Here is a 23,669-nt window from a genome sequence, read left to right as displayed (position 1 = left end):
GTTTTCTCTTGCATGATTCTGGGAGGAAATAAACGCAAGGTTGGAGTTTAAGAGTGAATAAGAGAGAACCACCCTACATGCTTATGATACATCACATTGACTGTGAGTGCTTCATATAGGGGGTAACCCCGGTATATCTTCTCTTCACTTGGTGACGGAGCATCTTGTTCACGGAGTTATTGCTGTGAAATGCTTGTTTAATTCCTGCATTGTTGACATTTCGTGATAAATTGAAGAGAGAGAATTTCAAGACGCATCTCATATAAAAAACTTTCTAAGGGAAGTGTTCAAGTGTGAGCGCCTGAGCGCTATATATTTTGATTTCTTTGTATATTAGGTGCAGACAGACACATTTAGCAAATTACAGCCAAAAAACATGTTGTTGATAAATACAGAAGTGGTTGTTATCTGGGAAACCAAGCATAGGATATATGTTCACAGTAGTATTTGGGGGAGGCAGTTAAGTGACCCGAGGTCAGGAGAACGCCGGTCACAATACCAATGCTGGAATCCCGCCCCCATACAGTCCCGGACTAACAGGGACTATTCCCACTTGTGGCAAGCCCATAGCGTGGCGAGCGCAGCAAGCACACAAGGGGCTTCGTTCCGCTTGCCCCCACCGGGCATCTGCAAGCCGGGATTCCGGCATCGGTATAGTGGCCGCCGGTCACACATACCCAACCCGTATTTGGACCATGGTTGCAATTTACTGAAAGGGGAGATGTAAACTAAATTGAATTTTCACTATCATTTTTGATAGTGGTGGTGATAGGGAATCTTTCCAATGTTAAGCTATGGAGCATGGCCAGCTATATATTTCTTGTGAGACTGACTGTGATTATGTAATACAGCAATGGAAGGAGTAAAGTATTCTGTAAGGATTCTCCGTCAAAATATAGATCTACTATGTTGAGTGCAGTCTAGGTCAATGTGAATAATACACTTGGACAATTTGAAAACGTTTTGAAAACTCCGTTATCAGTCCAAAATAATTTGTACATCAAATTTCTGTTTAGTTTGAATAGGCAATGTTTGACAATTAAGAGGATAAAGTAAAAGTTGGTATCAGAAATAATTGCCTCCCCTAGTAATAAGTGTTGGTGGTGGGGGGCTATAAAGAGGGAATAGAGGTGTCTTGTGATTAATGCCAGTGGCGGTCTTGTAAATATTTGTAGAAATACATGGCAGAAATGTTTCACAATTGAGCAAAGACCACACACTCAGTTGTTTATATTTAACTAGTCCCCGTGTAGCAAAGCTGCTGGTTACAGTGGTGAGTCTGCAATGGGTGCAGGGTCAGACCTAGAAAAGAATGAAAGGGGAGGGGCAATATAATCAGTGGAAGGGGGGTAAAGCCACAATAGGAGGGGGCAAGTGAAAAATGGGGATAACATCATGACCCCGATTGTGAATATAGGGTCTGCTAGCAATTTGCCCTGGTATTCTTTTTGGGCACACACCAAAAAGCATGAGTGGACATGAGTCACTAGAGCGTGCTGCAAGTTATGGAGGCATGGCCTCACATTACGCCCCATCTTTGAGTATGAGGCTGTGGAGGTTGACATCATGATGTCACGTCTCGCCTGTGAATTAAAATTGAAAAGCACTTACTGGATATTGTAGCAGCTTCTCCCACCAACCAGCCCTAACATAAAAAACAAAACACCAGAACAATACAAAAACAAAAAGTACATACAAAATGCAAGGCAAAGACAAGTTATGTCCTACATGCACTTGCCACCTTGAAACTTGCTGCAACTACTAGCTGGTGTTCGGAGTTCTCTTGGGACTTGTATAAATGATGGAAAGTTACATCCTCTTTGGAAAAGATAAATAATAAACACCTCTTACAAAACCAAACAATGAGTGAACATCCTAGCCCGCACAGGTCTTTCTCATGGATTAAATATGCAAATGTATATTTAAGCATTCTTCTTGTGCACCACCATGCAGGGGACTTGGCAAACCCTGTGACACCCATTTTGCAAATATGAGCAATGCTTAAGTGTGCTGGTGGTTCTGATTTCTGCACCATTGATGCACCATCAGTGACTACACTGACTCTTTGAGCTGCCTCTACCTTGTAAGAGTCTCCCTTGTGAAAAATGGCCACTGTGGCTGCGGTGCTGCGAAAAGAGATTGCAGTCATATGCCAAAACATGTCCATGACGCTCCCATAGCATGCCCATAATGCCTCTTCTTTTTGCAAAGACTTCAGGTCACCTCCCAGTCTCAACCCTAAACCGCCCATTGATCGCAAGAGCCATCTAAAGTTATAGCTCACCTTGATTTGTGCATACACATTAGGGGTTTCCTAGACTTGTTGCACATTCACAGTAACAAATAATCGCTCAACTTCAAATATCGGTACTGTGTGCACCGCTGAATCAGGGCCATTATCCCCTCCACATTTGTCTCATGGGGGGTAATTCAGAGTTGATCGCAGCAGCAAATTTGTTAGCAGTTGGGCAAAACCATGTGCACTGCAGGTGTGGCAGATATATCATGTGCAGAGAGAGTTAGATTTGGGTGGGTTATTTATTTCTGTGCAGGGTAAACACTGGCTGCTTTATTTTTACACTGCAATTTAGATTTCAGTTTGAACACACCCCACCCAAATCTAACTCTCTCTGCACATGTTATATCTGCCCCCCTGCAGTGCACATGGTTTTGCCCAACTTCTAACAAATTTGCTGCTGCGATCAACTCTGAATTAGGCCCATAGTTCCCTCATTGGCACCACCATAGCTCTCTCACTGCCCCTGCATCCATACTTTATCTCTTTGCCTACCCCCTCCATAACTGTTTCATCACCCCCTGAGCACCCCTCTCTACACATATCTCTCTTTACGTCCTCTGTATCGCTCACTCAAAATCATATCTCTCTCATTGGGGCAAATTTATCATTGCATATTTGCGGCTATTTCCCTGAAAAACACCCATTTTTGGGGGTTAGACCCAAATATCAAGTATCCCCCCGAGTGTATGTAGGTGGAACTGCAGCAGGTATATCCGATACCTGCTGTGATCCCCCATTCCCTCCGGCAGCCGCATCCCCATAGGTTACCCATAACCAGAATGTGAAGCATTCCCGATATTAGGCCCTACAGCTACCGCCATCAATGGCGGTAGCCCATTGTGTGTCTATGACAGAGAAGCTGTTTTACCTTAGAGTGAAAATGCCTAAACTGAAGGAATTGATCACAATTTCTTGAGGGCATTGCCAGCTAAGATTGGAGTTGAGAAAATTAAGGAAAGTCACCATCATGAATGAGGTTGTTTAAATATTTGACTGCCTCCCTCCCCACCCTTCAATGAATCAGTAATTTTCTGGACATACCTAGGGAAAAATCAGGATTATGAAAAATCACAGCAGTGATGGAAGGATGTGGGTCAGTCAAGTATAACCGATTAGCACAGTCCCATGCAACCATGTTCTTTAACACTTAATTCTCTGGAGTCCCAGGTCGACAGCGCTGCACAACTCACTGGGAAAATGTTGGGGCTTGTGATTTGCACATGTACAGTAGACAAATTGCTGCAGCATTTTCCCAGAGACCTGTGCATGCTTTTTTTTATTTTAAATAGTTTATTTGTGTGAAAGACATTTATACTTAACTGTTTCGGTCTTGTTATTACTAAAGGTCTCCACCTTCAAGTCCGACAAGCCAGAAAAAAACAACTCAGCATTCTGCCCAGGTATGGTCATCTGTTTCACTGGCAAGCCGAGGCACTGTACCTGTTGTCCCACCGTTAGGAAATCAGCTTGGAGCTCCTCCTATTCCTTCCCGTCCAGGACCTTTACCTGTCTTTCCTAATACTAATGATCCATGTGTGATGCCACCACAGATTCCTTCTCGTCCAACACGTGCACCACCAAATGTTCCCAGGTAATACAATGCAGTAGGATAGTTTTAGCAAACTTTATTGTTGAGGTGGGACAGTTTCTGTTTTAAAGGTCATGCTTAAAGAGACATGGTATTGTGTTTTTTTGTGTTGTTCGTAGAAAAGAAAATGTCTAAATGCTGTATTTTTCTGTTCTAAACACTGTAATTAAAATGTTTTGGTGAGGGACAATAAAGATCAATAACCAATGGCAAAATTACATAGAAATAGAACATTTAATTTAGCAAAAATACACTTAATTGTCCATGATGTGTGTAACACAGTGAGGTGCGGAGAGGTTGGTGAGGCAATGGCTAGTATCAGAGCCAGAATTACGAACGCACATATATGATTTGGTGATAAGTTTTGACTATAAAAATTATTATACTAATACAAAGATGATATAAATAATGCAAAGATGATATTTAAAAGTCATAAATATCTTCTTTGTATTATTCTTATAATTGTTATAGTCAAAACTCTGGAGTGTACTGGAGTATGACAGGTGAGGCTCTGCATTCCCTGCCTACCCCGACTGCATATCACTGGCATAACAAGGAAAAGGCTCATATTCTAGTTCACATTAAATAAGTCTACTACTGTTAGTTACTTTTGCAAGACCAACATCAAATATGCATTGCATAAACAGTAACACAATATCTCACCACAACACAACACTACACAACACTTTTGGACTGGAATGAAGCAGAGGGCAGTCCTGTCCAAAAAGGACATGACATTATTGGTTGTCTCACGTCATTGTCTCACATACAAAATTCTGATACCGGGCCTAATTTATGCAGATTCCTGATAATTGCCGGCTGCGCAAGGTCCATTCTGCGTGTGCACAGAACAAGCCTTGCGACCCTTGCGATGTTCCCCTCTGCCGCTGCCTGATTGACAGGCAGTGGCGTTGAGGGGCTGGTCAGTGGAGGGGGAGGCTTGCCTTCCCAGAAACAGGGGAGAGTTGCCCCTGTTTTCTGGGAGGGGAGAGTCCAGAGTCTGCGTGTCATCATTGGAGTAAGGTAAGTATACTTTCCTTGCCTGTGTCAGGATTCTAAGCACCAGGATGCCGATACCGTGGTCAGTCTTCTGACTGCCAGAATCCCGCCCAACCCTATAGTAAATGTAGTTAAACTACTAACACATAGCCTGTCATACAAATATTACTGTAAACATTTACATGTGTAAACATTTCAGACCTTGTAAGAATAGAAAATCATGACAGTAATGTTGGTTAATGATGCAGGATACTTTACAGACTTGAGCTGGGTGAGGAGGGTATTTATGAACCCAAAAGTCTGCCTGCTTACAGTGCATTTGGTGTGACTGATGAAGAATGCTCATGTTCCGGTTTGTGAAACCTTCATTCTCTGTGACCTTGACAGATTTGTGTGTCCAGCTGGAAACGTTCATGGTGTTATGAAATAAAATGTCTCTTTAAAAGTCCTGCCTGCTATCACCGCCTACTATCACTTTATCACTGCTTCCTTTATAGATTTCAAGTATTCAGTAATTATACTGGTAATACTGCTCGGTTAAACCTTGTGTTAAATCATGTGAGAAGTCTTCACTAATATATTTATTTAAATGTGTTAACATGGCACATCTGAATGTTTTCTAATGCACCAGGGGGTAAATGTACTAATTGTCGGATTCACTTTTTGCGGCAGATTCCTGGAAGATTTAAAATCTGCTGATTAGCTAAAGCCAAATCCGCCAAAATAGCGCTGCATATTCCGTTGCGCTTTACAATTAGAACAACATTTATAACACAAAACTGGGTAATAACAGACAGACCTAGAGGTAGGAATGCCCTGCTTGCAAGCTTACAATCTATAGGGAAATAGACATTGATACACAAGGATAGTTGCTAACTATTGCATAATATTCCAGACAGATTGCAGAGTTTCTTAGTGGGCTGTATGATATGGTCACACAGCAATGTTGGTCAGAGGTCAGGTGGATGTCCAATTGAAGAAAAAGTATACACTGTATATTAGGGTTGTGGACTGTACAGAGCAGTGGCGTGCGGTGAGGTCAGTGGCTGGTGAGGAACTACAGCCATAATGTCCGCCGAATCCTGCCGATGACCCTTACCGCCGCCGAGCCAATGCCCGCTACTGCCTCTGAGCCGATGCCCGCTGCCACCACCAATGGCTTACAAACTCGCCCATCACCTGACCCAGCCCTCCGCCACTTATTTGCATCTCAGTCTGATGCCACCAATGCCCGCTGCTTGCCTGCTCATCATACTTGTGATATATTGTATATTTTTATAGAAAAAAAAGAAAACATTAGTGTTTGGGAAGTGAGTGGGAGGAGGACATTGTCGAAGTCGAAAAATATCGCAGTACACACATCACGTAAAAACTACACACAGATGGCCTCCGTGCGTGTACTTGTTCTGCATGCCTGGTCACACACAGACTCTAAAGGTCATCTACCCAGATGACAGAGGACCAGCCTGGGAAGCACAGGCGAAAACCAAACAAGTAAGTACCATTGACTGTAGCCATTATTCTTTTGTATTGTATTGCTTTGTTATTGTAACCCCCTTTCAGTAATAATATGTTGTGGTGTTGGAACCCGGCATTTTAAATACAAACTGGTGTCATGTTTTCCTTTCCCTGCTAAGGTTATAAGTGTATTACTATCACATGTATAGCTGTTAAGGGCTCACGGAGTATCTTTGGGTGTGTACGCACTGAGTGTACTTTGTACAGCCAGCGCGGCGTTTGAACGCAAAGTACGTACACGGTACGGGGCTTTGTACGCTAATGGTGTAATAAGTACGTAGGTTGAGGATTAAGTACAGCGGCCGTAGCGGCTCCATTTAAAGTGTATGAAATGTCTTTTTAAAGTGTTGCTTTTAGTCCTGTATGTAAATCAGCATTTACAACATGAACTTAATGGAGAAGGGTCTGAATGGGTTAAAAAATAAAAAAAATGCGTGAGGTCCCCCCTCCTAAGTATAACCAGCCTCGGGCTCTTTGAGACGGTCCTGGTTGTTTAAATACTGGGGGGAAAATTGGACAGGGGTTCCCCATATTTAGACAACCAGCACCGGGCTCTTAGTCCGGTCCTGGTTCCAAAAATACGGGGGACAAAAGATGTAGGGGTCCCCCGTATTTTTAAAACCAGCATCGGGCTCCATTAGCCATGGACATAATGCCACAGCCGGGGACACATTTATGTAGGTACCTGCAGCCGTGGCATTACCCCCCCCCCAACTAGTCACCTCTGGTGGGGTTCCCTGGAGGAGTGGGGACCCCTTAAATCAAGGGGTCACCCCCCCCCCCCTCCAGGCACACAAGGTCCAGGGGTGAAGCCCAAGGCTGTCCCCAGCACCCCTGGGCAGTGGGTGCCGGGCTAATAGCCATGTGTGAAAAAAAAGAATATTGCTTTTTGTTGTGGAACTACAAGGCCCAGCAAGCCTCCCCTGCTTGCTGGTACTTGGAGAACCTCAAGTACCACCATGCGGGGAAATAACGGGACCGCTGGTACCTGTAGTTCTACAACAAAAAATACCCAAATAAAAACACAACTCACACTGTGAAAGTAAAAATTTATTAAAACACACTTACACACTCACACATACTTACCTACATCCCACGCTGGTCACGTCCACTTGTCCAGTAGAATCGAATAGGGGTACCTGTAAAAATGAGAGAGAGATTACTTACCTACATCCCACGCCGATCACATCCACTTGTCCAGTAGAATCCTATAGGGGTACCTGTAAAAATAAAAATTATACTTACAAACTTCAATCCACAGGGGGAGAGAGGGAGGGAGAGAGAGAGAGAGAGAGAGAGGGAGGGAGGGAGGGAGGGAGAGAGAGACTAACCTGCTGCTGCTGGGGAGAGCTGCACACACTGCAGGGCCACGCAGCTGCTCCTGTCAGTGGGAGGACGGAGCCGGCGGAGGAGGACGGGGGGGAGAGCCGCACACACTGCAGACGCCACGCACCGCCAGGACCCGCCGCCTCCAGCGCCACATTTAGGTGATTGGACAGCGGATCCAGCACTGGATCCGCTGTCCAATCACAGGTGCCTCGCTGACATGGGGGTGGTGTCCCTGTCAACGAGGCACTTGTTTCCCCATCTTTTTAAATGGGCTTTTACATCCCAGTGCTTGGCCCCGCCCCCTGCTCTGTCCCGCTTCCATTATGTATGGGAGGTACTGCTATCAGTGCCTCCCAAACAAATTTAAACCAGAAAAAGTATTAGAATTAAATAAAGAAGATACTTATGACACAGAATATGTGTCATAAGTATCTTCTTTGTATTATTTTAATAATTAATCACAGGGGAGGCACTGCCTCCCCTGCCTCACCTGACTGCACGTCCCTGGTACAGAGGGGATGTAATTAGATATGAATATTCCTGAAGATTATGTGGGTGGTTATGGAATTTGATAAGCTTGCCTAAAGAGGTGATTCTTTTAGGGAATACTTGAAGGCTTGGAGACTAGGGGCCAGATTTAATGAAGCCTGAGTTCGACGGCCATGTGGGGTGTGGGCTGAAAATCCGTCTGAGTTCGACCTGCATCCTGCACGGCCGCCGAACTCTGGCCTCATTAAATCCGGCCCTATAGGAAATTTTCATTGTGTGTGGGAGGGCATTCCACAGAGTAGGTGCAGCCCGAAGGAAGTCCTACAATGCATGTGGATGACAGATGTAGATCTTGTGCAGAGCGGAGAGGTCGGGTTGGGAGATATTTTGAGATAAGTGAAGAGACGTACATTGGTGTAGTTTGGTTAATGGCCTTATGTCACGATCCGGGTATCTGGACGCCATTACTTACCATTCAGATGTCTTCTGGGACTGTCTCAGCGTTCCAGGGCCGGATCTCACCTGTCTTCCTGATGTCCTCATGTTACATCTCCCTCCTGTCACTTTAGAGCGCTGTCACCGCGGCTTCATGTTAAAGGTCAGAATGGCGTCTCCGGCCCTCTGCGGCCTCCGCCGCTGTTCCTGTGTTTCCAGCATACCGACTCATCAGTGTGACGTCTCATGTCTGCCGCGGCCTCCGCTGTCATCCATGTGGTTCCAGTATGCAAATTGCCAGTGTGGCGTCTCCTGCCCTCCGCGGCCTCCGCCGCCATTACTGCTGAATCTCCACATGGTTTCTCAAACTAACTTTCCCTCCAGGTGCTAGCATGGGTGCAGCCATGTTGGTTTCAATCACATGCCTCAGTTTCCACCAATCCGCTGCCTCTGGAATCTGCATAATTGCCCAGCCAATGCCTGCCTTGCTGCAGGTATAAGTATCCTGTGCCTGGGCCAGGAAATCGTCAGTGCTTTGGTTGTCAAACCTTGTTTCCAGTCTCTCTCTCCTGTGGCTGTTTTCCAGGTTTCCAGCTCCTGTCTCCAGCCTCCACTTAGAGACCCGCACCAGCTTACCATCCTGCGGTGCAGCCTGACTATGCAGTCCTCCGTGACTACTCCAGTTCCAGCTACAGATTCATCTGCTTCCAGCACTCAGCTTTCAGCAGAGATCAGCTTCTCTTAAAGTGCCGGTGCTTTTCCTGCAGTTTTCCACTAACCACCGGTACTAGTATTTCATCGCTCCCAAGCTTCATAATTCCATTCTGCATCTACTCCGTGATAACAGCTGACTGGTTCCAACCAGTACCCACAGCAGCCACTTCATCAGCAGTGGACCAGCTTTCCGAGAAACATCAGCTGGCGTGTTCCTGGGCTGTTCTTTCTACTACAGTCGGGCCTGGTAAGGACTTTCCATCTTGTGGACAATAAGAACTGTACCCTATTCTACCAGAGCCCGTGGCCATTGCCACCACGTAGTACCCAGGAACTGTAATATACAATTGCTGATTATACGTATTTCTTTTATCACTGCTGTGTCACATGGAGCTTGTTTAATAAACATCATTGACTTTTACTTTGGTTGTCGTGGTCACGCCTTCGGGCAATCTTCCTACGTGTAACTTACATGTCCAGGGGTCTGATACAACCTCCCAGGTTTCACTACATCCCAGCCCCTACAACTGAGGCTGCCACCCGTCAGCTCAGGCCCTCAGTTGTGACAGTAAGCACTGACCAAATGAATCCAGCCGGAGACCAGGATCAAGCGGCCAGGCCGATGCAAGAACTAGCAGCCAGACTCGAACATCAGGAGGCTGCACAAGGCCACATCATCCGCTGTCTCCAGAATCTCTCTACTCGGCTGGATGGGATCCAAACGACCCTCCGTGGATCTGGCGCGTCCGATGCGTCCACCACGGTGACACCAGCTGTAACCCCACCCACCTTAGCCACTTCAGCTCCACGTCTTCATCTTCCAACGCCAGCAAAATTTGATGGATCTCCAAGATTCTGCAGGGGATTTCTCAATCAATGTGAAATTCACTTTGAGCTACAACCCGGCAGTTTTCCCAGTGACCGTACTAAAATTGCCTATATTATTTCCCTCCTCAGTGGCTCAGCCCTCGATTGGGCATCACCTTTATGGGAGAAGTCCGACACCCTGCTGTCCTCCTATACTGACTTTGTAACAACATTCAGGCGCATCTTCGACGAGCCAGGCCGAAAAACTTCAGCTTCTTCTGAGATTCTTCGTTTATGCCAAGGAACGCGTACTGTGGGACAGTACCTAATACAGTTCAAGATCCTGGCGTCTGAACTGGCATGGAACGACGAAGCCCTGTATGCTGCATTCTGGCATGGCTTATCAGAATGCATCAAGGATGAATTAGCTACCAGAGACTTGCCCTCTAAGTTGGATGAGCTAATATCTCTGCACTAAAGTTGATCTACGGTTCAGAGAAAGAGCAACTGAGTGGGGAAGGTCATCTATTCCAAAGTCATCTGCTCCTCCTCCTCGTCAACCGTCTCCATCCAAAGATGAGCCCATGCAAATTGGTCGTTCCCGTCTATCTCCTGCTGAGCGTCGAAGACGTCTTTCCGAGTCCCTTTGTCTTTACTGTGCAGCTCCGTCTCATGCAATCAATGCCTGTCCCAAACGTTCGGGAAACTTCAAGTCCTAGCTCGCCAAGGAGAGGGCCGGCTAGGAGTAATGCTCTCCTCTCCATCTCCTCATGATTGTAATCTCCCAGTCTCGCTTCAAATTGCTCAAGGTTATAGGAACGTCATTGCCCTCCTAGATTCCGGAGCAGCTGGGAATTTCATAACTGAAGCATATGTTAAACGGTGGTCCCTACCCACCGAGAGACTTTCCTCGTCTATTTCCTTGACTGCCGTGGATGGCAGTAAGATTTTTGACGCAGTTATTTCTCTAAGGACTCTACCAGTTCGTCTGAGAGTAGGAGTTCTTCATTCAGAATTTATTTCTTTTTTAGTGATTCCAAGAGCCACCCATCCAGTGGTTCTGGGTCTTCCATGGCTCCGTCTCCACAATCCATCAATTGACTGGATGACTACGCAAATATTGGCATGGGGTCCCTCCTGTGCTGAGACCTGTTTGTCCAAAGTGCTTCCTGTTTGTTCTTCCTCCTCTAGGTCGTCTGATGTTCCACCTTCTCCATATCAAGATTATACGGATGTGTTCAGTAAAGCTTCTGCTGATATCCTTCCTCCTCATAGGGAATGGGACTGTCCAATCGATCTCATCCCAGGGAAGGTTCCACCTCGAGGCCGAACTTATCCGTTGTCCTTACCAGAGACGCACTCCATGGAAGAATACATTAAGGAGAATCTGGCAAAGGGTTTCATCCGACCTTCTTCTTCTCCAGCAGGTGCAGGTTTCTTCTTCGTTAAGAAAGACGGTGGCCTGCGGCCATGCATCGACTACAGAGGCATGAACGACATTACTGTCAAGAACCGATATCCTTTACCCTTGATTACAGAACTCTTCGATAGAGTTAGCGGAGCAACCATCTTTACAAAGTTGGATTTGAGGGGTGCCTACAATCTCATCCGGATCCGAGAGGGTGACGAGTGGAAGACCGCCTTTAACACCCGTGATGGACATTATGAGTACCTCGTCATGCCCTTCAGATTGAGTAATGCTCCAGCTGTCTTCCAGCATTTCGTGAATGAGATCTTCAGAGACATCTTATATCGCCATGTCGTGGTTTATCTAGATGATATACTTATCTTTGCCAATAATCTAGAGGAACATCGTTTCTGGGTAAAGGAGGTTCTGTCCCGTCTTCGTGTCAATCATCTCTACTGCAAATTAGAGAAGTGTGTTTTTGAAGTCAAATCCATTCCGTTTCTAGGCTACATTGTGTCCGGTTCCGGACTAGAGATGGATCCTGAGAAACTACAAGCAATCCAGAATTGGGTGATACCCTTAACCCTCAAAGGGGTCCAGAGGTTTTTAGGATTCGCCAATTACTACAGAAAGTTTATACGAGACTTTTCCACCATTGAGGCGCCTATCACTGCGTTGACCAAGAAAGGTGCTAATCCGTCCAAGTGGTCTGAAGAAGCTACGCAAGCTTTTGATCTATTAAAGCAACGGTTCATCTCAGCTCCGGTCTTAAAACAGCCCGACATCGACTCTCCTTTCATCCTTGAGGTGGATGCCTCCTCCGTTGGAGTAGGAGCGGTGTTATCCCAGAGAGCTAAAGATGGTCATCTACATCCTTGCAGCTTCTTCTCCCGGAAGTTCTCCCCAGCTGAGCGCAACTATGCCATTGGCGATCAGGAGTTGCTGGCAATCAAACTCGCTCTGGAGGAGTGGAGATACCTGTTGGAGGGAGCTTCTCATTCGGTCACTATACTTACCGACCACAAGAATCTTTTATATTTGAAAGGCGCACAATGTCTTAACCCTCGTCAGGCCAGATGGGCACTTTTCTTTTCCAGGTTCGACTTTAAACTCCAGTTCTGTCCGGGCTCTCAGAATCGCAAGGCCGATGCCCTTTCCCGCTCTTGGGAGCAAGAAAATGAGTCGGAGTCTTCAGACAAGCATCCTATTATTAATCCGTTGGCATTCTCCACGGTAGGGATGGACTCTATGCCCCCACCAGGGAAAAGTTTTGTGAAGCCGGTGTTAAGGAAGAAGCTCATGCATTGGGCCCATGCGTCCCGTTTTGCCGGACATACAGGCATTCAGAAAACCCTTGAGTTTATCTCTAGGTCTTATTGGTGGCCAACTCTGAAGAAGGACGTCATGGAGTTTATTGCATCTTGCCCAAAGTGTGCCCAACACAAAGTTTCTCGCCAGTCGCCTGCGGGGCAACTGGTTCCATTATCTGTTCCCCGTCGACCATGGACCCATTTGTCGATGGACTTTGTTACAGACCTACCTATGTGCAACAAGTTTAATACCATCTGGGTGGTAGTTGACCGGTTCACCAAGATGGCACATTTCATTCCTCTCACCGGTCTTCCGTCAGCTTCCAAGTTGGCTCAAGTGTTTATTCAAGAGATCTTCCGACTCCACGGTCTTCCTGAAGAGATCATCTCTGATCGAGGAGTACAATTTGTAGCCAAATTTTGGCGAAGTTTGTGTCAAGCCCTCCAAGTCAAATTAAAGTTTTCCACAGCTTACCATCCTCAGACCAATGGTCAAACTGAGAGGGTGAATCAGGACTTGGAGGCCTTCCTCCGCATCTATGTGTCTTCCTCTCAAGATGACTGGGTTCAACTCCTTCCCTGGGCCGAGTTCAGCCATAACAACCAATATCATTCCTCATCTTCTTCAACACCATTCTTCATCAACTATGGATTCCACCCTAAAGTTCCAGAATTCCAGCCGCTTCCAGCAACTTCTGTACCAGCAGTGGATATCACCTTACGCCAGTTTTCAAATAACTGGAAAAATGTGCGAGCGGCTCTGCTCAAAGCATCGTTCAGATACAAGAAGTTTGCAGATAAGAAGCGACGGGCAGTTCCTGCTCTCAAAGTGGGTGATCGTGTGTGGTTGTCTACAAAGAATTTGAGGTTAAGGGTTCCCAGCATGAAGTTTGCACCTCGTTACATCGGTCCTTTTCAAATTGAACAAGTCATCAATCCTGTCGCTTACAGACTCCAGTTACCCCCATTCTTGAAAATTCCCAGGACATTCCATGTTTCCCTTCTGAAACCGCTGATTCTGAATCGGTTTCACTCTGCACTACCTCCGGCTCCTAAAGTCCAGACTCAACGGGGAGTTGAGTATGAAGTTGCCAAGATTCTGGATTCACGTTTCCGCTACGGTCAGTTGCAATATCTTATTGACTGGAAGGGTTATGGTCCTGAAGAGCGCTCTTGGACCAATGCTTCAGACGTCCATGCTCCTGCCTTGGTCCGGAATTTCCACTCTAAATTTCCTCAGAAGCCTAAAAAGTGTCCTGGGGCCACTCCTAAAGGGGGAGGGGGGGGGTGCTGTCACGATCCGGGTATCTGGACGCCATTACTTACCATTCAGATGTCTTCTGGGACTGTCACAGCGTTCCAGGGCCGGATCTCACCTGTGTTCCTGATGTCCTCATGTTACATCTCCCTCCTGTCACTTTAGAGCGCTGTCACCGCGGCTTCATGTTAAAGGTCAGAATGGCGTCTCCGGCCCTCTGCGGCCTCCGCCGCTGTTCCTGTGTTTCCAGCATACCGACTCATCAGTGTGACGTCTCATGTCTGCCGCGGCCTCCGCTGTCATCCATGTGGTTCCAGTATGCAAATTGCCAGTGTGGCGTCTCCTGCCCTCCGCGGCCTCCGCCGCCATTACTGCTGAATCTCCACATGGTTTCTCAAACTAACTTTCCCTCCAGGTGCTAGCATGGGTGCAGCCATGTTGGTTTCAATCACATGCCTCAGTTTCCACCAATCCGCTGCCTCTGGAATCTGCATAATTGCCCAGCCAATGCCTGCCTTGCTGCAGGTATAAGTATCCTGTGCCTGGGCCAGGAAATCGTCAGTGCTTTGATTGTCAAACCTTGTTTCCAGTCTCTCTCTCCTGTGGTTGTTTTTCCAGGTTTCCAGCTCCTGTCTCCAGCCTCCACTTAGAGACCCGCACCAGCTTACCATCCTGCGGTGCAGCCTGACTCTGCAGTCCTCCGTGACTACTCCAGTTCCAGCTACAGATTCATCTGTTTCCAGCACTCAGCTTTCAGCAGAGGTCAGCTTCTCTTAAAGTGCCGGTGCTTTTCCTGCAGTTTTCCACTAACCACCGGTACTAGTATTTCATCGCTCCCAAGCTTCATAATTCCATTCTGTATCTACTCCGTGATAACAGCTGACTGGTTCCAACCAGTACCCACAGCAGCCACTTCATCAGCAGTGGACCAGCTTTCCGAGAAACATCAGCTGGCGTGTTCCTGGGCTGTTCTTTCTACTACAGTCGGGCCTGGTAAGGACTTTCCATCTTGTGGACAATAAGAACTGTACCCTATTCTACCAGAGCCCGTGGCCATTGCCACCACGTAGTACCCAGGAACTGTAATATACAATTGCTGATTATACGTATTTCTTTTATCACTGCTGTGTCACATGGAGCTTGTTTAATAAACATCATTGACTTTTACTTTGGTTGTCGTGGTCACGCCTTCGGGCAATCTTCCTACGTGTAACTTACATGTCCAGGGGTCTGATACAACCTCCCAGGTTTCACTACATCTCAGCCCCTACAACTGAGGCTGCCACCCGTCAGCTCAGGCCCTCAGTTGTGACACCTTATAAGTAAGTCAAAGTATTTTATATTGAATACAGTAGAAAACAGGCAGCGAGTGAAGGGACTGACAGAGCGGATCAGCAGATTAGGAACATGTAGCGAGGAAGATCAGGCTTGCAGCTGCATTAAAAATGGATTGTAATGGTAAGAGTCTCTTTTTGATAAGACAGTTTTTGTAGTAAGACAGTTAGTTTTTGCAGTGTCTTGTGTAAGAAGATTAGAACGCAATAGAATATCTGCTTAGTATCAATGTTTTTAACTTAGAAGATTTGAAACCCTGGATTAACTACGCGGCAACCCCGCACAAATAATAGACCTGCTTATGGCAGGCACGTTGGGGTGAAGCACTGCACAGATCACTATGATCACTATGATCTGTGCAGGCTTTGTTAGTAATAAGCTTTGAAAGTATAATAATAAAAAAGCAGAATGGCCTGGAACAGGGTCCCCACTATTTCTAATAACCCGCGCTAGGCTAGGGCAGCTGACACTATAGCAGGGAGTGTGCAGGCCCTGACGAGTCAGCACGGCCCCATTCATTCCTATGGAGAGTGTCCATGGTGACCTTATTTGCAACGGGGCTCTGGGAGGAGCAGTGGCGTGGTTTCTCAGTTTTGCCATAATATGGAGAGTCTACATGGACCGAACAACCACATTTTGTAACAGGTGCTAGTGGGCCCTTGATGTCCAGGCATGCTGGCACTTGGTGTTTGACAAGTGCCATCATGCCCAGGTTGGCTTACTGGGATCTGTAGTCCACCTGTAAAAGTCAGTAATTATTAAACTTTTATTACATTATTACCTCTGCACTCAAGGCCCCTAAGCTCCTTGGGGAGGGGGGGGGGGGGGGATCCATTTTTGGGATCCCCAGTTCCCTAGAGATTCCAGACCTGGGCTGACTCATCCAAGGCTGGTTGCTGTTATGGCAGGGGGCCCCACGCTGTGTGTCCAACTGCTATAGCGTCACTCACTTACTTTAATATACCAGCCTGGGCTGAGAGGCCCAGGGCTGGTTAATTCTAAAAACTATTTGGAGAATGGACACTTCTACAGCCTGTCTCCAATGTGGCATTTGCGACCTATCAAGTAGATGTAAAGGTGTTCAAACAAAGAAAGAGGCAGTATGTTTTCGAGATTGAGAGGTGACAAAACTCATAATCTGCAAGTATTGGTAATGGCACAAGGAAGGGAGGTAGCAGCGAGCAGGGCCGTAATTAGGTGTGTGCGGAAGGGGCACCGCACATAGTTCTGCTGGGTAGGGGGCGCTGTTGGCAGTACCTGTCAATTATCTGTTTTAATTACTTTCACTTGCAGCTTCCCCCCTTTTGAAACCCAGCATCTCCTCACTGCCCTTGTCTCCTACCTTGACCCCTTCTGTCGCTAACACCTATACAATATTCATGAACTCAACTTGAGATTTCTTTGTTATTCAGTCACACTGTCCTTTATTACATTTCAAGATGCTGACATAGCCAGGATCGAACCCATCGCCTGTGGCAGTGCAGTCAGACAATCTATTCATTGAGCTATCTGCCCTTGCATAGAAAGCTAGAGAATTCTAACTATTTGAAACTTACGTTGTACTTTGTGAAAAAATGATCAGCATTGCGGCTCAGCAGATTCATGTAATGTGTGGCAGCAAGAGATCTCCTCAATTACAGATCTGATTATTTTTTTCACAAATTACCAGTAGTTTCATATAGTGTTCATCGTTTTTATGCAGGATCAAATAGCTCAATTAGTAGGGTCTTTGATAAGAATTCAGCAGGTTACAGGTTTGAATCCTGGGTATGGCAGTATATTGAAATGTGTTATTTAATAAAGGGTATTGTAACTGAATAACAACGAGCTCTCAAGTTAAGTGCATGAATGTGTTGGAAAGAGGATTGTGTCCAAATCCATTTTCTTGCAGTGGTCTATAAATGTGTAATCTATCTATCTATCTATCTATCATGTGGGCATCATAGCATGGGCTTTGTATGGTATCAATCTTGTCATGCCCCTTCCCCACGAGGCATGCTCCTTATGTCCCTATTGGAAAAATGGGGGGTGGGGGTGCCAATTCTCTCTCTGGCACAGGGCACCAAAAAGTCTAGTTACGGCTCTGGCAGCGAGTCTGGAGATCCACAAATGATGAAGGGGCAAAGTTACCCAGAACATGCCGAAAACTGGCAATAAGAAACCCCTGCCAAAAGAAGGCCTTAGTATCACTACACCCAGGAGGAAACAATGAATGGTTCCAAATAGGGTACATAGGTGAAGGGTGTGGTGCCAAATCCATGGACAGTCGAAGTTTGTCCCATACCTCGAGGGTGAACGAGGTATGGGGCACCGATTTAGCTAATATGAATCTCTGGATCCGAGGTCTACCATTAGTCCAAATAAAACAGTTACAAAGGGTTTACATGGAGCCCAGGGCTGAAACCGGTATAGGAACGGGTAAGGTCTGGAACAAATATATTAGCCGAGGTAGTAGATTCATTTTAATGGCATTAATCCGACCAGACAGAGATATATAGGGACTGCCATTTAGCCAAGTTTTTAGCTAAAGTCTGAAACATAGGGGAATAATTAGCCTGATATACAGTAGGAGGGAATAAGACTTGTTGATGAGAATGCTGAGATTCTTGATGGCTGTGGGAATCAAATTCTAGATATCACTTCTCTAATATACTGTAGTTTAGAAAATGACAAACAAAACATCTGATCGGTAGCTATGGGCTTTTCCTGTACTTGTACTGTGCAGTTTACTCATCAGAAAAGTAGGAGACCTTTTGCAATGATGACATCACATGGATCTTGAGGAATGAAATCAGTTGCCTTTGTGCAATTACTGTATTATGTATTAAGGGGGTTATTCAGAGTTGGTTGCAGTTTTGCTATTTTAGCAAAAACTGTGACCACTAAAATCGCATGCTGGGGTCCACCCAGCACAGGGCAAGGCTGCTAGCATGTGTGGTGCTGCCCCGCAATGCGATCACAAATCAATTGCAATCACATTGCAAAAACCTCAAATAGAGCTTGACCCCTGCCTGCACAGCCTGGCTGCATAGGCAGGTGCACCGCTTCCATGTTTCTAGTCGCAGGAAAGGCAAGAGACATCATCGGCCGGCCCTGAAAACGGCCTTGACACACCTGCATTTATTGGTCCAATTCTCCCCCAGCGTTGCCGCCACCGTAGGTGTGTGGTGCCACACCACGATGCAATCCCAGAAACCCACTGCCTGTCAATCATAATGCGATCGCATCCTTACAGGATGCGATCGCATAATGATTGGTCGGGCACTACGACCGCAGCACGTGCGCAGATGGCCGAAAAGTGCCCGTTTGCGAATTTCGCACCACTGTGTCCATCTCAGAGTAGCCCCCTAAGCACTCAGAAATGAATATAAATCTTTTGTATTTGATTTCATCTGGATCCCTGTGATAGATTACAATAAGATGTAGCATTGCTTCATTGTTGTTCCAGTGAAAGGACTGAGCTTAGCTCACTAAGATCATGTTGTCACACACATGGCATACCGTATAATATTATAAGTGACACTAAATAAAGGCAACATCTGTTTTTTGTCCCTACAGTATACTGGTATAAGAGACATACATTAGTGTAATAATAAAAATAAGTAACACATGAATGGCCTATGGTAGGAAAGGTGTTTGAACCTTGAGGTCTGGATAACTACTAGAACACCCAGAGTAGCAGCAGCAGCAGCTTTCCCCATCACCGCACTCTGACTAGTAAAACTTATTAAAAGGAAAAAGTTGTTTATTCAAAAATAATAATAATTCTGGTGGCAAATGACATGGTAACCCCAATACGGTGCATGAAGACTAGCCATAGAGACTGGAAAGCAGAAATATGATGAAGAAAATTCACTTAAAATTAATTTTAAAGATATAATCCGGAGAGTTACTGGGAGGCTCGTTCATGAAATGTCACATTCCTCATTCTCGTTGTGGTACTTTATCCCCATAATTCTTTTTAAACCAAGCACTCAGTGCTGTAGTTCCTGTTGAAGTATTATATGTCTCTCTCACACAAGAACATTTTCTTTTAGGGCCGTTCTGTCATTCCTTTGCACTTTCAAAATAGAGTTATTTCTCCCCCTCTACAGCCCCATCACATTTCCCCGCTGAGACCCTTATGCTGGAATGCTGAAACTAAGACACGCCACCATTCATCATTAACTGGGAAACAATTTTAATCTTAGTAAACTCAAGCAACCCTGTTTTATGCAGGATCCCCTAGTTTTCGATCCTACCATTTACACTTTGTTTCTGTCACTGGTAAAGATTGAACAAATCTGCCTGTCCTACAGATGTGTCCACCGTTATCTTGAGTAGTTTTCTGTGCCTAGTCACAACATGACTTATTAGCATAAACCCTTCATCTATTGTTCTCAACTGCAATACAATAGAGTATAGCAGGGTCTCAGCATAGAATAAAGAAACACCACAGATCGTATTACCTACAGTCTACCTTCCCTGTCCTGTTTATTTGTAATGATAAGGTCCACCCATGGAGTTTTGCTTGTGGTATAATATATGATTCCTCAACCATTCTCCATTAACTGCCCTCAGACAAACTACAGGATAATTCTACCATAAACTGGGTGGGATATCATTGTGAGATCTTGGTCTTCCATGATTCTTACCTGCGATCCGGCATTCATGTCATCCTGCAGGTCCCATAACATCTTGCACTCAGCTTGCTCCTGCTGGCAGGGTGTCGTTGGTTCTGCAGAAGGAAGGAGAGTTCCAAGATGTCTGCAGCTCAGTTCTCGCTCCTGCTGAACTGGGGCCTGATGCAGGGTCGCATGCAAGTTGTCAGTAATTGCATGCGTGGGGGAAAATGAGAATATTCCCCCATATGCAGAGTTATATGTATCTCTGCAGTGAACCTGTACGCTATCAATGCTCTATGTTTGATAGTCATTAGCATATACTTGTTGCAGAAGATATGCCTGGGAATAATAATAAATCCCAATTAAGCCCAGTTACCCTTCTTCAATGACAAGCTAAATGCATGCAAACTTTGAATCGCCCGCACTTATGTGTCACGGCTGAGATTATTTGTGAATCTGGACTAGGTTGAGCTGCTGGGTTTTGGCTTGAGACCTTGATGGAATTGGGTAGGCTTAATATAAGGTATCTCTTATACTGACTGATTGATTAGTCAATTGTTGACACATGTTTACAATAACACTTACGCTTTAAATACTGAGAGCTCTAGAGGCTGGATTTACCTTGTGACGAAACGCGTCAGGACCCCGCCTCCCTGCACACCTTGATCGTGTTACCTACTTGGCAGCAAGCTGCTTACTGAGCTACTGATATCCTGGTTCCATATCCCGTCTTATTACACGGCCGCCGGCTATCTCCCTCTGCACGCCGCGGATACTGCACTTTCTACCGCTGGCTGCTTGGCCACAGCACGTTCACCTCCCTGCCGCACAGACGGGCACTGGGCAATGCAGGACCGCATTTCCGAGGACGCTCGGTATGGACCAGCCCGAGGAGAGGTATTCAAATATCTGTAAATTCACAGCATTCTTTTGCCTTTGAAGCCACCATTACGGCATTTACTATCAGCATGATATTGACTGGCTGCTAATTGGAACTGTGGACACGCAAGTAGAGTTAATAATTGGATTTCATGCTTCTTTCCTCCAACAAAAGACACAACTTTGTAGCTTAACTATTCATTTGATCAAGGTGTTGTTACATTTAATCTATGTATGAATGTTTCTATTGAATTTTATACTTAGTCTCAAAGTGTTATAACTATGTTATTAATATAATAAATTCTCTTTTACTACACGTCAGCTCTTATTATCAACTACTCACTATAAATTCATAATAATTGCTCTTATACATTTGCGCAGCCGTTCTCTCTTTCTTAATTCATTTACTTGTAATAAACACACACACAGTGTTTTACGGCAACGCAGCTGATAGAGCAATTATATACCCACATATTTATTTAATATTATTATTACCTGAGGCGCTACTCAGCAGTTGTCAGTTTTTTCTTAATATAAGGTCTACTTATTCATAGATGGACAGTTAGACAATTCAGGATCACCTGACCGGATGCTGGATCAGGTGAGAAGAGATTGTGATGGAATGCCAGCTATATGGGAACTGGAACACTGGGGTAATGGATTACCAGCGTAATGGTATAACTGGGAAGTTCAAACACCAGGAGATCACAAACACTGGGATGAGCTTAACCAGTGAGTCTGTAGATGCTGCAAAGCAGCTTTACAGGAACGCTGGGATAGGCTGTACCAGCCAATTGGGAAATGCTTCAATAGCGTTGCAGGAACAGCTTTTTAGGATCACTGGGATTGGCAGAACTGTTGAGTCTGGGTATGCTGCGATGATGAAGCTGAGCAGCCCTTCAGGATCACTGGGTTTAGCTGTACCAGTGAATCTGGATATGCTGCAATGATGGAACTGAGCAGCCATTCAGGATCACTGAGATAGACTGTACCTGTGAATCTGGACATGCTGCGATGATGGAACTGAGCAGCCCTTCAGGATCACTGGGATTAGCGGTATCGGTGAATCTGGATATGCTGCAATGATGGAACTGAGCAGCCATTCAGGATCACTGAGATAGACTGTACCTGTGAATCTGGACATGCTGCGATGATGGAACTGAGCAGCCCTTCAGGATCACTGGGATTAGCTGTATCGGTGAATCTGGATATGCTGCAATGATGGAGCTAAGCAGCCCTTCAGGATCACTGGGATTGGCTGTTCTAGTGAATCAGGATATGGTCAGGAAGCCAGGGAGTGCTAGAGATGGTAACTGCACTTGTCTAGAATCCAACAGGAGAATCAGGAGCTCACAGCAAGTTGATAGACAACAAAGCACTGGGAATTTGCCTGTGCTGGGATTCAGGATTTATACCCCTGGCTTGATGCTGATTGGAGCAGAAGATCAGATGACTGAGAAATGGTTTCTGATTGGACTCTGAATAGTCAGCTGATCAGAACTGTCAAAGTGCTGTCCATGACCTGTCTTGGAGGGAACTGCCGGTGTGGTGTGTGTGGCGGTGACTGGCTATGGCGGGTTCACTACGGCTGGCCGGCGGTCGGGCTCCCGGCGACCAGCATCCCGGCGCCGGGAGCCCGACCGCCGGCTTACCGACAGCTTGGCGAGCGCAAATGAGCCCCTTGCGGGCTCGCTGCGCTCGCCACGCTACGGGCACGGTGGCGCGCTACGCGCGCCACACTATTTTATTCTCCCTCTATGGGGGTCGTGGACCCCCACGAGGGAAAATAATTGTCGGTATTCCGGCTGTCGGGCTCCCGGCGCCGGTATACTGAGCGCCGGGAGCCCGACCGCCGGCAAACAGAAGACCACCCGCTATGGCAACCAGACCCGAGAGCACTCGCAATGGAGGTACAGTGCAGTGGCAGACAGCGCAGGATGCCAGATGGACCAGCGGATGATGGACACAGCCCCAGAGTGCGGTGCAGGTAGGAGAGAGCATGGCTGGGGAGCGCTGAATACCTCTGTTTCATAACATTATGTTTGATCTGATCTAGAGCAAGCACAGTGCAAAAATAGGCACAGATAGGCAGTATGTCGTCCACCAACAACATTCTGCCAATGGATGCAAACAAGCTGAGAAACAGTAGGAACATGGTAGGTGGCCACCCAAGACTGTATGAACACTGGACCACAGGCAAACAAGCAAACATAAGGTCATAATGCCTGCATTCAGAATGCAGACACCAGAATGTTGACACTGACAGAATGGGCTAGACTTAGGCGGCAATTAGGGTTAGGCTGTGGTTAAAGTAAGTTTTAAGGTTAAAGTTAGCCATACTCAACTTGCTAATGGACACAGTTCTGCGCATGAAGGGCGTGGACAATTTGTATGCCAATATATTTTATCATGAAAGGTGGAAGAAGGTATGGGAAAGGGTTTTCCCCATAGGCCAAATCTGGATGTCTGACACCAGTGAAAAGCAGATAGGGGTTTAGATATTTTGTTTTAGGAGGATTTGAGGTTAGCTGTGAGTTACTCTCCGTGACAATGTGGGCTTTGTTGCAGCTGCCTAACACAATTATGTGCTCTGATGACTGGCAAGAGGGGGAAGGAAGTGGCAGGTCTGCACCTCTTTATTATTACCCTGCTTCGCCACACTTTTCTATAATTAATGAGATACACTAGATGCCCTAA

General features: G+C 46.0%; 1 protein-coding gene across 2 annotated transcripts in view; it reads left to right on the top strand.

Annotated features, from left to right (window-relative positions):
* DNM3 (dynamin 3) overlaps window positions 1–23,669 on the top strand; it is a 952,228-nt gene that overhangs the window by 856,660 nt on the left and 71,899 nt on the right. The window contains exons 19-20 of one of the 2 annotated variants that reach the window (XM_063939983.1): window positions 3,645–3,890; window positions 5,135–5,335. In XM_063939983.1, coding sequence (XP_063796053.1) covers window positions 3,645–3,890; window positions 5,135–5,246 — 358 coding nt within the window. In that variant the 3' untranslated portion in view covers window positions 5,247–5,335. Of the gene's footprint in view, window positions 1–3,644; window positions 3,891–5,134; window positions 5,336–23,669 lie in introns of those variants that run through there. The other variant, XM_063939984.1, reaches the window with a different exon arrangement.

Source organism: Pseudophryne corroboree, chromosome 9, assembly GCF_028390025.1.
Source record: "Pseudophryne corroboree isolate aPseCor3 chromosome 9, aPseCor3.hap2, whole genome shotgun sequence".
NCBI classification, from domain to species: Eukaryota; Metazoa; Chordata; class Amphibia; order Anura; family Myobatrachidae; genus Pseudophryne; species Pseudophryne corroboree.
This window is presented reverse-complemented; position numbering and strand designations above follow the sequence as displayed.